The 16395-nt window shown below is 43.6% G+C and overlaps 1 protein-coding gene across 1 annotated transcript; it reads left to right on the forward strand.

Moving 5' to 3' along the window:
• Nucleotides 1–946: 946 nt before the first annotated feature.
• Nucleotides 947–4701, forward strand: LOC123426786 (splicing factor YJU2-like). The gene is made up of 8 exons (XM_045110668.1): nt 947–1276; nt 2485–2634; nt 2728–2862; nt 2941–3006; nt 3174–3239; nt 3331–3420; nt 3851–3929; nt 4215–4701. The coding sequence occupies exons 1-8, from the start codon at nt 1079–1081 to the stop codon at nt 4430–4432; spliced, it is 1002 nt and encodes a 333-aa protein (XP_044966603.1). The 5' UTR covers nt 947–1078; the 3' UTR covers nt 4433–4701.
• The last annotated feature ends 11694 nt before the right edge of the window (nt 4702–16395 follow it).

A 16395-nucleotide genomic window follows, 5' to 3' on the forward strand; every position in this document is an offset into this window, starting at 1 on the left:
GTAAACGTATGTACAACGAATTTTTAAAATATAACAAAACAAACACATAGTGAACCAATTGGTGCCTCGTGTTGTCAGGCATGCTTCCGTGAATCGACTTGAATAGATTGATTGGTGATAATATGTCTATTAGGAGTTGCGGCGGTAGTTTGATTCAGCACTATCACCGCATCAGGATCAATATCTTAGGTGTAAGAAGAGAACAAGAGCTTTATCACTTATATATGTATCAACTAGATGCATCTTTTGTTTTGTACAAACTACTTTACCATGAATCAAGTCTTGGGATGACTTATCAAATATTATAAGAAAACTAAATATATTATCAATCCTTATAGCGCGGCGTGCCGCTGCGCACTACTCGTTAGTATACGTTGTACTCCCTTCATCCGAAAATATTTGTTCTAAAGATGAATGTATCTAGACTTATTTTAGTTATAGATATATCCATTATATCCATTTCTAGGACAAGTATTTCCGAACGGAGGAAGTATATGCTAAGACATACGATCAATACAAATATTGACAAACCATAGTGCTGATTGATGTATCCGGTATTCTTTTGGCAGTTCGTGGTTCATAATTTGGAGATCCAACTTAAACTATTTGGGTGCTGTTAAATGTAGTAAAATGTCCTGCAGATAACCTACAGTAACAATAATGTTTACTAAATTTGAGTGACACATGTTAGATCATATTCCTTTGTCCAAATAGTGGGATGAAACCGTTCAATTCCATCTCATTAGGTCCATCAAACATGAAAATGAAACTATTCTATTCTACTGGAATGAAACCATTACATTCCATTATATTTGGTTCTACTCCTACAACCAAACACACCTTAGCAATCCCGTTTCTCAATATAGTTTTGTTTCATTACAGTACTAGTCTTCCTGACGGGTGGGTCCACCACCGCGACCCAGTCAAGGGCACGGGGACGTGAGAACTTTGCCGGCGCAACCCAAATTCCGACCACGACTTCCTACGACCCTCAGACGCCGCCCTCGAAACGACCCACTCGCCCCTCTCTCCGCCGCGTCCAAACTAGTGCTCCGGCGAGCTTTCCGGCAGCGGCGCGATGGGTGAGCGGAAGGTGCTGAACAAGTACTACCCGCCGGACTTCGACCCGGCGAAGATCCCGCGGCGGAAGCAGCCCAAGAACCAGCAGATCACGGTTCGCATGATGCTTCCCATGAGCATCCGGTGTGGCACTTGTGGGACCTACATCTACAAGGGCACCAAATTCAACTCGCGCAAGGAGGACTGCATCGGCGAGGTACGCACGCGCCGCTGCGCCCCCACCCGTCCGATTGTCGTGATACCTAGGCTTTGTTATTCAACCCTAGCGCCACACTGGGCTCTAATTGCACAATTTGAGTCGTTTCATGCTCCGATTAGCAAGCGATGGTGTCAGTTTTGCCGTGGTGTGGTGTTTGCCCATTGATGTTTGTTCCGGTCTGTGCAAAACCGAAAAGCTATAACATAGTGATCCGAGCTGTATAGGGTAGTCAAAGAAGCTATTCAAATCATATTGTCTGCTTTGATTTTTCATAATCTTCATTGGCATGCAACACAAAGTTCATGCTTATATGAAGTATATCAAAAATGGGGCATACAAAGTTAATAAGAGCATCTCCAGCAGATCCCCTTTCCACGAAAACTCAGTGAGTTGGGTGCAGATCCCCTTTCCCTCAAAACTTCATGGTGATCACCAAAAAACCCGCCCTGACTCGCCCTATATAGAGGGGGAGATACAACTCATCCTATAAATGCCACATCACCGAGCCACCATTAAATCCCTCGCCCCGCCTTGTGCCATGAGAGAATTCGTGAAGAAGAGAGAGAGAGAGGAAGTTTTTTTTAGCTCACCGACATGTTGGCCCCACACGACGGGAGTAAATTGGGGATAAGTTTATTGGTGATCTGCAATGGCAGCACACATGCGAATACCAATAAATCTATTGGTAGAGCCCCTATAACTACTTATAGGGGGAGTTTTCTTGTGATCTGCTGGAGATGCTCTAACTCACATTTAATCTCGAAGCACCCTGAACTATCTTCTACTCCCTCCGTTCCTAAATATAAGTCTTTTTAGAGTTCCCACTAGAAAACTACATACGGATGTATATAGACATACATTAGAGTATAGATTCACTCATTTTGCTCCGTATGTAGTCTCTTAGTGAAATATCTAAAAAGACTTATATTTAGGAATGGAGGGAGTACTAGTGTAGAAGACCCTCTTATAATATGGGAGGGAGAGAGTAGCTATAATGCAGTTTAACTGTTATTCTGAGAGTGTCGAGTCCAATTTACAACCACTGTCTGCATCCAGTGTTTATCACTATATATGGGGAAGCATAACCTTCCATTGCTTGGAATTCTTGAATTTTGTAACCATGTTGATGATGCATATTTTAGTTATTGATGATATCGATACAATTTAAATCCATGCTAATATGATTATTTTTCTTCTATGTGCAGACATACTTGGGCATACAAATATTTAGGTTTTACTTCAAGTGTACTAGGTGCTCAGCTGAGATGACCTTCAAAACAGACCCTCAGAACTCAGACTACACGGTGGAATCTGGGGCTAGTCGCAATTTTGAACCTTGGCGTGAAGAGGATGAGGTGAGTGATATAGGGCAAATTCTAAGTACAGCTTCTATGTTTCGACCAGCTTGAGTTTCAATGCAATATGGTGATGTATTTTCTGTTGTTCAGGTCGTGGACAAACAGAAGAGAAAACGAGAAGCAGAGGAGATGGGCGATGCAATGAGAGCACTGGAGAACAGAGCAATGGATTCAAAGCAGGACATGGACATACTTGCTGCTTTAGAAGAAATGCGGTCTATGAAGGTACGATCTCGGCATCTTGCCATTCTTCTGTATTTGTATATGCAAAGTACTGACACTGTTTTCTTGTTCTGTTTACAGTCGAGACATGCTGGAGTCTCTGTTGACCAGATGCTTGAAATTTTGAAGCATTCCGCTCATCAGAAGGCAAGATCTCACAGATTTTGTTTTCTGTATATTTGATAAAATGTTTACATGTAACGTGTCATATTTTGGGTATTATGTAGATTAGCTTATGCCATGGTTTTCCTGGTATCATTTTCTTACCTAAAATCTTTTGTCTCTAATATTGGTCATTTTGTGTGCGGCTACAGGAGGAAAAAACAGTAGCAGAACTAGATGAAGAAGACGAAGAACTCATCAAATCAATCACTTTTCGAGTAATCCTCTATGTCAATTTTCGTATGTACCTGCATGTGCAAACTTGTATTTGAATTTTCTCTGACCCTGTCATACTGCTGGTTATTGCAGAACTCGAAAGATTATGTTAAACGGATCGAAGACGATGACGATGATGATGAAGATTTAGGTATACCAGGAAAGCCAAGTGTCATGTCAAAGGTGCTTGTCTCACTGTATTGTGTATTCTTCCTTTTCTTTTCCTTTTCTATTTCCTATTGTAGGTTCTACGCTCTGAAGTATCAATTGTAGAAAGATTACTGTAGACAATTAGCATGAATTTAATTCCATATTCCCAAACTAGTTGACCTGACAAAGCAGCCATCAGTTACAACTTCAAAATATGCCATTTTATCATCTGTCGTCGCTTGCTTCATTTGAAACATTCCGACGTTCCTCTTCTTTATATGTAAACTGTAAATGTGCAGTTCTCTATATAGACTAGTAAGGTGACCGTGTGCTGCGACGGCATATGAGGAGTATATTGCTTGCTTTTCTTGTTACCATGAACATTTTCTTGTATTTGTTTTCAGTTCAACGTCTCTTGAACTTGTTTATTTCGGCAGCTGACGGTTCATTTTCTTTTCTGCAGATCAATGGATCTTCTGAACCAGTGTTAAATCCAACAGATGTCTTGACCAAAGCTAATGGACCTGAGAGTAATAAAGAAGGTAGGCCCTCATATGGGTTCATCATTTTTTCACAGTATCACTAATATTGTTAAGTTCTAGGTATGAATGACTACACATGCAGAATCCAACATTCGATAAATTCGCTGTTTTAATATGCTCTGAGCTTGATCCACATATAGCCTATTTTATCATGGATTGCCAATGTCAACCCTGTTTATGTCACTGTTTGCCTCTAGTGTTACCTGTGTTATTTTCTTTTTATGTAGTCAAATAGCATTCCATTGAAAACAAATGGGTTCCTTATAGTCGAACACTGCCCTACAGGAAACAAGAGCTTTGCATCAAAGATGCCCAAATTCATAGTAAAACCAAAGCCCGTTGCCGCAACTGCACATCCTCCGAAGAAACAGAAGACTGAACCCGCAGCTGTCCAAGAGAACGGGAAAGCACCAGCTGCCGAGGGAAAAAGCGAAGCTTCAGAAGGGAAGACCAATGTTCTTCAGTCCCTCTGCCAGTATGATAGCGATGAAAGTGATGAATGAAGATAACTCTTCTTGGAGTCATATCTGCACCGGAGTTGGCAAACCCCTGGAACTCAAGCCTGTAAATCGTCTCCTCACAAATCTCTGCTGCGAACTGCAAGTCCGTCGTGCTGAAAATCCATTGCAGCTAATAGTCCAGGTTCCAGATCTATTGGCAATTTGAAGCAGCACTGAGATTATTGTTGTGTTCATGCCTTGCTCCTGTGAGTTGATTTTTTATGTAGAGTTACTGTAAATCATGGAGCTTTCATCTGTGTCTGTGACGATCTCGCCATGGTGTGCATTGGACGGTTTCTTTTCAGAGGATGTACTGTGCGGGGAACGCAAGATGACCATCCGCTGCGTGACCGAAGCGAACACAAACGGAGTAGTGAGAGCAACCCAACGGGGCGACCCATTTCATCAGTCGTTTGGGTCCGTGCGAACGCAAAGCAAACGCGTCATTCCAAAACGCGTTTGCTTTGCGTTCGCGTCGACCCATTTCTGGCTTAAATTTGGGATTGAAATGTGTTGATGAGGGCACGCTCGCCCTTTCTGTGTTCACATGTGGCCGGCACAGCCATCCACCCACCTCTGTCCGCTTATTTAATTCGCTGGTCCATCCCGTCCACCTTTCTCTCATTGTTATATTGTCATAGTGCTGACCTTTCTCTCATTATTATATTGTCATAGTGCTGTTGTCCACTTACTTCCCGTTGGATGTATGTGTCCATTCATTTAAAAAAGCGGACAAGAATATGCCGTCGGACGACCCAAACAGACGAAAAGATCGGTTCGTTGGAGTTGTCCTGAGTACTCAACCCTATTTATGTCTCACTGGGCGGAAGTCATACAACATCAAGCAGAGCTGTGGAAGTTAGACATCATCTACTTTTTTGAGAGGGAATTCATACATCATCTTGGTGCGGAAGGATGACCGAAACGGCAATAAGGGCAACTCCAACGGGCCGACCCAAACGGACAGCGATTTCATCCGCTTTTTGTCCGTTTGGGTCGGCCAGGCGGACACCAACGTCCGCTTCCGCAAATGGGTCGGCTCGTGCGCCCAACGCTGACCGGATCCATTTTTACCGGCGAGAAAAAATATATTAAATATAATTAAACATTAAAAGCCGGCCACGAAGGCCGGCGATGGTCCATGCATCGCGTCCGCATAACATTAAATAAAAAAACTCAAAAACTGCATCCATGCAACCCTAGGCGGCGACTTCGTCGTTGTTGTCGCGGCCGGTGAGGTCGACCAGCGTTGACGTAGGGCCGGCCCAGGGGGACGTCGAGTTCCAGAGCGCAGCTGCCTGCGCCTCCGTCGTCTGCCCCAACGACGCGGGCTGTGGTGGTGGTCGTGGCAGCGCAGCAGCGCGAGCACGCTCCTCCTCCTCCGCCTCCCGTCGCTCCTCCTCCTCCTCCTTCTCCAGCTCCATGAGCCGCAGATCTTCGACGCGCTCCGCCTGCAGGTGCACCGACCTCCAATGCTCGAGGTAGGCCTGCTCCTGCTCCGGTGTCGCGCCCAGCCAGATGGGTGGCGCGCTGACGAACTCCTGGACGACGCCGGTCCACTGGTAGACCTGCCATGGTAGCGCGGGCTCGGGCTTCGGGCTCGGGCGGAGGTGGCACGACGCAGTCGTCGGTGGCCGACAGCGCCATGGCATCTGCGAGCTACCGCTGGTACGCCTCCTCTTCGGCGGTGCGACGAGCTTCTTCCTCGTTGTCGCGGAGGACATCAGCGAGCGCTGCCTGGTAGGCGGCCTCAGCCTCCTGGTCCTCGTCGCTGACGACAGGCGGCAGGCGGCGGAGGACCTCCTGGCTGCACTTGGCGCACGCCACAGCGGCACTACTGCTCTTGCTCCACCGCGAAGCACACCTCCCAGTTAGGGGAGTCGGTCGCGTATGTGGGGTATCGCCGCTGCTCCACCGTTAGCAGACGCCGCCGCTTCGTCACCTCCTCCAGATGCACTCGCGTCAAGCGCGGCACGGCCGACACCGGAATCCTCTCCGGATCCAGGTGCCAGCCGTGCGGCAGCATGACGTCGGGGTAAGGGAGTGCGACGCGGTGCTCCCAGTGCCATCGCGCTTGGTGCACCGGGACGCTCACGTGCTGGCGAGGAAGAGAAGAAGACGACGGGGAGGTGACGCGGGGGAAGAGCGGGGCCTTCCCCTTGTTTGGGAAGCCGCCGGCCATGGTGGGCTAGGGTTTCGGTCGCCGAGGAGGTGGCGAGGTGGGGACGGGGCGGGTTCTGGAAGCGGGTGGCCGAACCCACCGCACGCTCGGAATAAAAAAAGACGGTCGCGGTCGCCGACGCGTGGGTCCGAAGATGGCGGCCGTTATAAATTAGGTTGACCGCAGTTGTTGGGGGCGGACACCGAAGGGGGGCGCGCGCGTCCGCGCCGACGCATTTCAGTTTCAAATTTGAGCCGAAAATGGATCGGCGCGTACGCGAAGCGGACGCGTTTTAACAATGGGTCGACGCGTTGGGTCATCTTTTCTATCCGCGTCGACCCAAACGAACGGCGACGGACGAAATGGGTCGCCTCGTTGGAGTTGCTCTAAGAGAAGGTCCAACGCACGCCGCGGCCAGGCTTCATTGCTGCTGCGTGGGGTAACAGCTTTGTCTCGCTTAGGGCATGTACTAAGGAAGCATCACCTACCTGATGCCTCACATCTTCCATCTAGATTAATTTGAATCAAGCTATCCTCTGTGCCACTGTGCCACAATCTCCAACGGAGGTTACTTTCTTGATGTCATCATCTTTCTGTTTCTCTTTAACCCACTTTTCAATCCCGTGCCCTTGATACTGAACCGAGCAGAGCTCCAACGCTCACACCACATCGCCCGAACAACTGCCTAGTTGCTTTTGTCAGGGAGGAGGCTAGCTCCTGTGCAAGAGTCCATTTCTCTCTGCAAGCAACACGTTAGGCGGAGGTGGCGTTCGACAGGACGATGTGGCACCTGCGGCACCCGTCCAGCGTGGCCGGTTGGCCATGCCCTTAGTGCGAGACCGAGCGTCTCCCCGCCTTAACGAGCGAGCGAGAGTGTCCCCGAGCCTCGAGGAGCGCGTGGAGTGGTTCGTTACTTTTGTTTGTTTCTCCCTTCGTTATTTATAATTTGAAATATTCTTAATAAATATAGTACAAATTAAATTTAGTTAAATGTTGAAAAGTGTTCATCGCACATTTAGGAAATGTTCAAGCAATGTAAAAAGCGTTCACACAATTTTTAAACAATGTCTGTATCGTTAAAAAAACATTAGTCACATTATTTTGCATTAAGGTAATGTTGACACGTTTAAGAAAAAGGTGATGACATACTAAGAAAGGTTTATATAATAAAAAAACTGTTGTAGTTTAAAAACATGTTTCACATCATTCAAAAAAAGTTCAACATGTATATGAGAACTTTTTAACACATGTTTGGAAAATAATCAATACACATGTTTGAAAAAATGTCTATCAAGTATTTGAAAATGTTCACGTGTATCAAAAAAATGTTCCAGACGTGTATTAAAAAGGTAGACATGCATTGAAAAAAAGGGAAAGGAAAAAATAAAAAGAAAAACTTAAAAAAAACCGGCAAAGAAACACACAAGCCAAAAAATCAAAAAGAAAAACCTATAAAAATAACAAAGAAAACACACATAATGAAAAAAATGAGTGAATCTTTCTAAAATCGGTCTAAAGCAATCATAGAAAGTTACTAAAACTACTCCTCCAAGAACCCATATTGGGCCAGCCCATCATGTGGCTACAAGGTGCCATCAAAGGTAGGGGTGGAGCCCAATGGGCTGACCTTGATGCACATAAATAGGGCCCAAAGTACTTTCAGTAGTACTTACCCCCACCTACAAAAGGATTACCCTTAAAAAACCTATAAAGGCGATTAGCATAAGGTTGGCCCATGAGTAGTGCATTAGGACCCATAGTCCATATCTTTAGCCATTTCAGACAATACACATGCACCTTTCACGCATAACAACCCCTTCTTCAAGAAATATCTATAGCTTCATTCATACTCACAACCATTACACGCACACTATTTTGGAATTATGACCCTAGAAACCACAAAGTAACTCCTTCGACTAAGAACTACTACAAAATCTCTTAGATACATCTTCTACATTGTATCAATCTTTGCAAGACAACATTCTACCAACATTTCACTAAATAGACTATAGTTAGATTCGAGGAAGGATAAGGCCACTCATTCATGCATGAACTTGATTACCGATATTGGTTCCTGAAAGCCCCTTCAGTCGTCCATCCAAAAAGATCAGAAGCCATGAACAATGAACATACTTGGATCGAGGATTATCACCCAGTAGTGCACGCCGGTGAACCAAAATATCTTCACCGTAGTGTCAAGGAAAAAAAATCTAAATCCATAAAGTATCACACCAATAAAGTTATATGACACACTAGCATAAACTCATCAAATCTATATAATCTACTCTGCGGGGACACATACATTTCTAACTTCATGGCATCTCCCCAAATGTCTTAGTGGAGTATTATGAACTCTCAACATCGAATTGACTAAAGTTGGGTAAACTTCAGGTACAATAGCCCACCAGGTCACACACATGCAATACCCCAAGTATCGCAGGCCACGTCCTGTGATCTAAGTGGACCATGACAGATTGTAGCATCGAGTTCACTAAAGTTCGATAAACTTCATGCCTGGTCGAGGATCATGAAGGTTCGAGATATAATCCACACACCAATGCAGGTGGCTCCTATGCAAACGGTTTTACCCCCTTTTGCGATGCAGTTTTAAACCGTCACCTTGCCCGTGTGGGCGATAGGGGGCCTATCCCACACGACACAGATAAATCATTAGCGATGCTTGCGCCCGATCACACACGATGAGCAAAAATATAGCGTGTGCGATTGAAAGGGCCATCACAAATAGGCATATTTGGGAAGTCGTGTGAGATGTTCTTATCATCCCACATAGGAAATCCCAAACATACGTTTCCGTTCGTACTGTACATCACAGACAATTTTCTGCATAACATCGTCTGTATTAGGGGTGGTTATCACGCACGGTGCCTAGAAGAAACTGTTTGGCATAGAGCTGTCCATCACACACACTTTTTATGTGAAAACGTTTGTGAAAGGGTGACCTAACGCACATAGTTGTCGGACTGAAGTCGTGTGTGATTGTTCACTGGTTGAACACGCCAACTTTCCAGAAACCGTGTGGGTTTGTTGAGTTCATCCCTTATAGTGTTGTCTGACAAACCGCCTGCAATAGGAAACCCCAATAATCAGCCTAATTGCTCTATTATTCATAGTCCAGTTAGTAATCAAATTGACACTTCATATTAAGCGCACAATATATTTCATTTTGTATTACATCACCCAGGATTTCATAATTGAAATACATCATAGTACAACATCATATAGGCATATACTCCATCTGTCCCATAATATAAGAGTATTTTTGACACTACACTAGTGTCAAAAACACTCTTATATTACGGGACGGAGGGAGTACTATCTAGCTACCCAATTACATGACAAGACCAAGCTTCACATGTAACATCTAAAACCTTTGGAAAGTAGCATCATATACAGTAAATAGACAGATGAATCTCGTATAGAAAATTTTTTAAGTGGAAGGCAAATATTGAGCCTTCACTAATGTCGAAGGTCCTTGCAACTTTAGGCCAGTGCCTGTGGATGGTTGCCCGCCCATCCTTCATCTTCTTGAGGAAGACTTCAAGATTATACCGTGGGTGCTGTATGAATACCTTCCCCGCCTCTTGACCATACAAATATTTTTAGATGTAATCATCGATGAACTGCTTTGGAAATGACTAGAAACATATGCATAAATTTAATTTTCAAAAATTGAAATCTCACAAAGGGAAAAAAGACAAGGTAAAAGAGATAGTACCATCCGATAGTTGACTGATGTCTTCTTCGTTGTGCACACAAACATCTTGTTGTTTTTCGTTGCTAGTTTCTTTATATTAATAATATTTCCGAGTTTCTTGATTTGAGTGATATTCACGAACATCTCATTTCCCCACATGCAAAATGGGTCGAACAGTGGGTCTAAACCTCTTATAGCAGGACCAACATGTGCAAGACCAAATTATTAGAAACCTAAATATTAGAATGGTTCCTATAGTGCACAATAATGTGCTATTAGCCAAAGGATCATCAATGTGCAAACCTCGACGGTAAACTTGAGTGTCTCTCATTGTTTCCCTTGTAATGTATTTAAGGTAGATATTAATCAGGTTATAAGTGAGATTTGACGTGCTATCAGTAAAATATGTTGATGAAACATAAACACATTGCAGATCCAACATATTAATTCGAGCCACATGGAAAAGCCAAGCGTGCTAAGAACTATGAAATGTAGAAATTATATGTTTCACATGTATTTAGTATATCAAAATTCAATTTACTTATGACAAGCATAACAATACAAAATTGTACCAGCAACAATCGAACATCACATTGCAGACGATCACCAAAACACATGAACCAAACAGTTAACTGAGCATCACATTGCACCATAGAACATACTAGAAGGTGAGATTGCATAGTATCATTACATTACATATTTCACTCGAATATTTTAAGGAAAGGCAGGAGCAGCACATGCAATAGGTAAACCAAACATGCTTAATATGCATAGCTAGCTGAACATAGTTCATTACTTATTAAGCTAAACACAAGCTATTCCTCGTCGTCGGAGATATCGATAACGATGGGCTTGGAACAGGGCGAGGCCTCCACATCATGGGTGCCCTCCTCGTAATGGTGAGTGAGCCTGTCCGGGCACCAACCTACTGGCTCTGGAGCTGAGGAAAGCACGGGGACGCTAAGTAAACAACTCGTAGTCATCGTCGAAGGCACCAGTGGAGCCCTCGAGAAAACACCATGAGCTGTTGTTTAAAGCAGACAACCGTGTGGCGCTGTCCGTGCGTGAGGCGTCGACGGTGGCCTCGACGATGAGGTGTTGCTCCAAGATCTGGGGTCGGCACACATGGCAACCGTCGCGGTCTCATCCGCACGTGTGGTCACGATTTATTTCCCTGCTACCAGATGCTCCTTGAGATCCTGGCTATACTGCGTCCACCATGTCTTATGGCAGCGATTATGAGGGAGTGGGACGGTGATTTTGGTTGAAGGTGTCGCCCCGGCGGTCGGGGTATGATGACACACAAGTGCAGGGGATCTATCACAATCCGTTCGATAAGTAAGAGTGTCGAACCCAACGAGGAGCAAAAGGAAACGACAAGGGTTTTCAATAAGGTATTCTGTGCAAGCACTGAAATTATTGGTAACAGATAGTTTTGTGATAAGGCAATTCGTAACGGGTAGCAAGTAACAAATGTAACAATGGTGCAGCAAAGTGGCCCAATCCTTTTTGTAGCAAAGGACAAGCCTGGACAAACTCTTATATAAAGAAAAGCGCTCCCGAGGACACATGGGAATTTATGTCAAGCTAGTTTTCATCATGCTCATATGATTCGCGTTTGTTACTTTGATAATTTGATATGTGGGTGGACTCGTGCTTGGGTGTTGCCCTTACTTAGACAAACATCCCACTTATGATTAACCTCTTTTGCAAGCATCCGCAACTACGAAAGAAGAATTAAGATAAATCTAACCATAGCATGAAACATATGGATCCAAATCAACCCCTTATGAAGCAACGCATAAACTAGGGTTTAAGCTTCTGTCACTCTAGCAACCCATCATCTACTTATTACTTCCTAATGCCTTCCTATAGTCCCAAATAATTGTGAAGTGTCATGTAGTCGACATTCCCATGACACCACTAGAGGAGAGACAACATACATCTTATCAAAATATCGAACGAATACCAAATTCACATGATTACTTATAACAAGACTTATTCCATGTCCTCAGGAACAAACGTAACTACTCACAAAGCATATTCATGTTCATAATCAGAGGAGTATTAATAATCATTAAGGATATGTACATATGATCTTCCACCAAATAAACCAACTAGCATCAACTACAAGGAGTAATCAACACTACTAGCAACCCACATGTACCAATCTGAGGTTTTGAGACAAAGGTCGGATACAAGAGATGAACTAGGGTTTGGAGAGGAGATGGTGCTGATGAAGATGTTGATGGAGATTTACCCCCTCTTGATGAGAGGATCGTTGGTGATGACGATGGCTTCGATTTCCCCCTCTAGGAGGAAAATTTCCTCGATGGAATAGCTCCACCGGAGCTCTAGATTGTATCTGTCGAAGTTCCGCCTCGAGACACCGGCGCTTCGTCCCGAAAGCTCTCCTCTAATTGTTTTCTAGGTCAAAACCCTTCATATAGCGGAAGATGGGCACAGGAGTCCTGCCAGGGGGCCAACAAGCCTGCAGGGTGCGACCAGGGGGTAGGACGCGCCCCTGGCTTGTGACCTCCTGGTGGGTCCCCTTCGGTATTCCTTTCGCCCAATATTTTTTATATAATCCAAATCAATTCCCCGTAACTTTTCAGGACTTTTGGAGCTGTGCAGAATAGGTCTCTCAGATTTGCTCCTTTTCCAGTCCAGAATTCTAGTTGCCGGCATTCTCCCTTTTCATGTAAACCTTGTAAAATAAGAGAGAAAAGGCATACGTATTGTACCATAATGTGTATTAACAGCCCATAATGCAATAAATATCAATATAAAAGCATGATGAAAAATGGATGTATTAACTCCCCCAATCTTAGACCTTGCTTGTCCTCAAGCGAAAGCCGAGTTCGATAAATATGCCCACATGTTTAGAGATAGAGGTGTCGATAAAATAAAATACGGACATGCATGCATCATGGTTATCTTTAGAACAACAACACATATTGACATAGAATATCTTATACTAGAGTAACAATTCGTTCACAAGGTAAAATATGAATCAAGAACTCTATTGAGAACTAACAAACTATGATTTCAATCATTGAAGCAATTCCAATTTATCGCAACATAGGAAAGAGTCAATATAAGAGCTTGTAAAGCAAATCCACATACTCAATCATCTTATGGTCTTTCATAATTGCTAACACTCACGCAGTAACTATGAGGTCAAAGCTTCAATCAGACATGGAGAAATATAGGGACTTATAGTTTTGCCTCCCAACTATTTACCTCAAGGGCAATGTCAACAATAATAACTCATGATCACCCACACCCGAGTGGTTATATTTGTCTAGATCATTCCCCAACACATGACGCTTGCCAAAAGATAAAAAGAAATAAAGGAAATGGTGAAGCTCACCATGACTCTATATAACGGTAGTACTAGAAAGTAAAGGTAATAGATAGGCCCTTCACAGATGGAAGCAGAGGTTGTCATGCACTTTTATAGTTGGATGCACAATCCCTTAATGCAAAAGAACGTCACTTTATATTGCCCCTTGTGATAAAGAACTTTATTATGCAGTCTGTCGCTTTTATTTCTTCTATATCACAAGTTCGTATAAATTTTATTTTCCTCGCACTAATAAACCACACATATTTAAAGAGCAATTTTTATTGCTTGCACCGATGACAACTTACTTGAAGGATCTTACTCAATCTATAGGTAGGTATGGTGGACTCTCAAGGCAAAACTGGGTTAAAGGTTTTTGGATGCACAAGTAGTATCTCTACTTGGTGCAGGAGTTCCTGGCTAATATGAGGTGGAAGAAAGCGACACATGTTGAAGGATCTACAACCATATAACTTCTATTCGGAAATAAGCAAACATAACCCATTATGTTGTCTTCCTTGTCCAACATGAACCTCTTAACATATGATATTTTAATGAGTGCTCAGAATCATAAAAGATATCTACGATAATATATTTATATGTGAACCTCTCTTTCTTTATTACTTCCTTCTAATTGCAAGAATGACCAATATATTTGTTTGTCAACTCACAACAAATTTCAATTGACTTACTTTTTATATGTGAAGTCATCACTCCCCATAAGATCATTATTTATGCTCTTTTGTTTTTATTCTATACTTATTTCTATTTCTTTTTTCTCAAGATCATAGCAAGCAAGCAAAGCCCTCGACTCAAAACTAATATTTATTATATAACTCTCGGACTTGCTTACATAGGGGGAACAAAAAGAAAAACTCAAAACTAGATCACACTACAACTTTATTCTACTAAATCAAGATACAACCAAAAGGATCGAACGAAGAAAAAAGGAAAAAGTAGAAGGTGTGATGGTGATACGATACCGAGGCACCCCCTCCAAGCTTGGCACAAGCCAAGGGGAGTGGCCATACCCATTTTTCAGTTTTCCTTCTTCGGAGGTGGTCGTGTTATGTTCTTGGCGATGATGCCCCTCAGAATGCGATTCTCCTCCTCAAGCTTATTATTTCGCCGTGTGAGATCCATTATTTCCTTACGAAGTTTTCTGGTGACGGTTAGAGCTCCCATAACCCATGTATGTTTCATTGCTGCGGGGAAAAAAGGAACACTCTTTTTCATATTTTCATAAGTAAGAATTTTGGCATTGGGAGGGATAACCGAATTCGGAATTGCTGAGCTCTGAAGTTCTTCCAACATGGCTTTAGGTTGCAAACGAGAGGTAACTTCTTGGTCTTCCTCCATAGCATCTATCCTTTTCAAGTCAGCTTCCACCTTTTCCTCCGTGACCCGACCGAAGTGGTGAAAGGCACGGTTCTCCCTAACAAACTCTTGTGAAGACATATTGCTCTGAATCTGCTGCAGAAACAACTCAAAACAAAAACAGGAGATATTGTCGTGATACGAAGGTCAAAACCTTCGAGAGATTATATAATGAATTTTTGTTGACCCGAAGGAGTATTCCACAAGAAAACGGAGTCCGGAGGGTGCACGGGGCGGCCACAAGCGTGTAGGGTGCGCCCTCATGGCTTGTCGTCTCCTCGTGCACGCTTCACACTTCTTTAAATTTTCCTAATTTTTAAAATATTCCAAAACTGATAAAAATTGCCATTGGAAACGTTTTTGAGTCGGTTTGCTTACCATAGCACATACCTATTCCTTTTCGGGGTCCAAGGCGTTCTGATAGGTCTCCCTAATGTACTCTTCCGGAGTTATGGTATTGATAATATTAGTTTCAACATTTATGGGAGTACGTGAGATATAATGTTTGATTCTTTGTCCATTCACCACTTCCAGATTTGTGCCTTCGGCGTTGTTGATCTTGATGGCACCGGAATGATATACTTCCTCGATAATGTAAGGCCCTTCCCATTTAGTGAGAAGTTTTCCTGCAAAAAATCTTAAATGAGAGTTGTAAAGCAAGACATGATCACCTACATTGAATTCACACTTTTGTATCCTTCTATCATGCCATCTCTTAACCTTTTCTTTAAACAACTTAGCATTCTCATAGGCGTGGGTTCTCCATTCATCAAGTGAGCTAATGTCAAATAACCTCTTGTGACGCCCTCGATTTAATCGTACGCTAATCATACACGCAAATGCGTACGATCAAAGCCAAGGACTCACGGGGAGATATCACAACACAACTCTAGACACAAATAAAATAACATCAGCTTCATATTACAAGCCAGGGGCCTCGAGGGCTAGAATACGAAAGCTCGATAAACACACGAGTCAGCGGAAGCAACAGATATCTGAGTACAGACATAGAACATGGGGTGCCTTAGAGAAGGCTAGCACAAAGATACAACGATCGAACGAGGCGAGGCCTCCTGCCTGGGAACCTCCTAACTACTCCTGATCATCAGCGGCCTCCACGTAGTAGTAGGCACCGTCGGGGTAGCAGTCGTCGGCGGCGGGGACCTCCATCTCCTGGGCTCCATCATCTGGTCGCAGCAAACGGATCAAGGGGACAAGGGGGGAGCAAAGCAGCGGTGAGTACTCATCCAAAGTACTCGCAAGTCTTACATCAGAACTATTCTAAATATGCATCAGTATCAAAGAAGGGGGTTATATGTGGACTGACTGCAGCAATGCGAGAATAGAGAGAGAAGGCCTAGTCCTAT

Source organism: Hordeum vulgare, chromosome 2H, assembly GCF_904849725.1.
Source record: "Hordeum vulgare subsp. vulgare chromosome 2H, MorexV3_pseudomolecules_assembly, whole genome shotgun sequence".
Taxonomy (NCBI): domain Eukaryota; kingdom Viridiplantae; phylum Streptophyta; class Magnoliopsida; order Poales; family Poaceae; genus Hordeum; species Hordeum vulgare.

Excerpts from the sequence above, each read along its gene's own strand:
- LOC123426786 (XM_045110668.1), top strand. The coding sequence starts at position 1,079 with ATGGGTGAGCGGAAGGTGCTGAACAAGTACTACCCGCCGGACTTCGAC. Across the intron at positions 1,277-2,484 it reads AGGAGGACTGCATCGGCGAG|ACATACTTGGGCATACAAAT; the intron begins GTACGCACGCGC and ends TTCTATGTGCAG. Across the intron at positions 3,007-3,173 it reads AGCATTCCGCTCATCAGAAG|GAGGAAAAAACAGTAGCAGA; the intron begins GCAAGATCTCAC and ends GTGCGGCTACAG.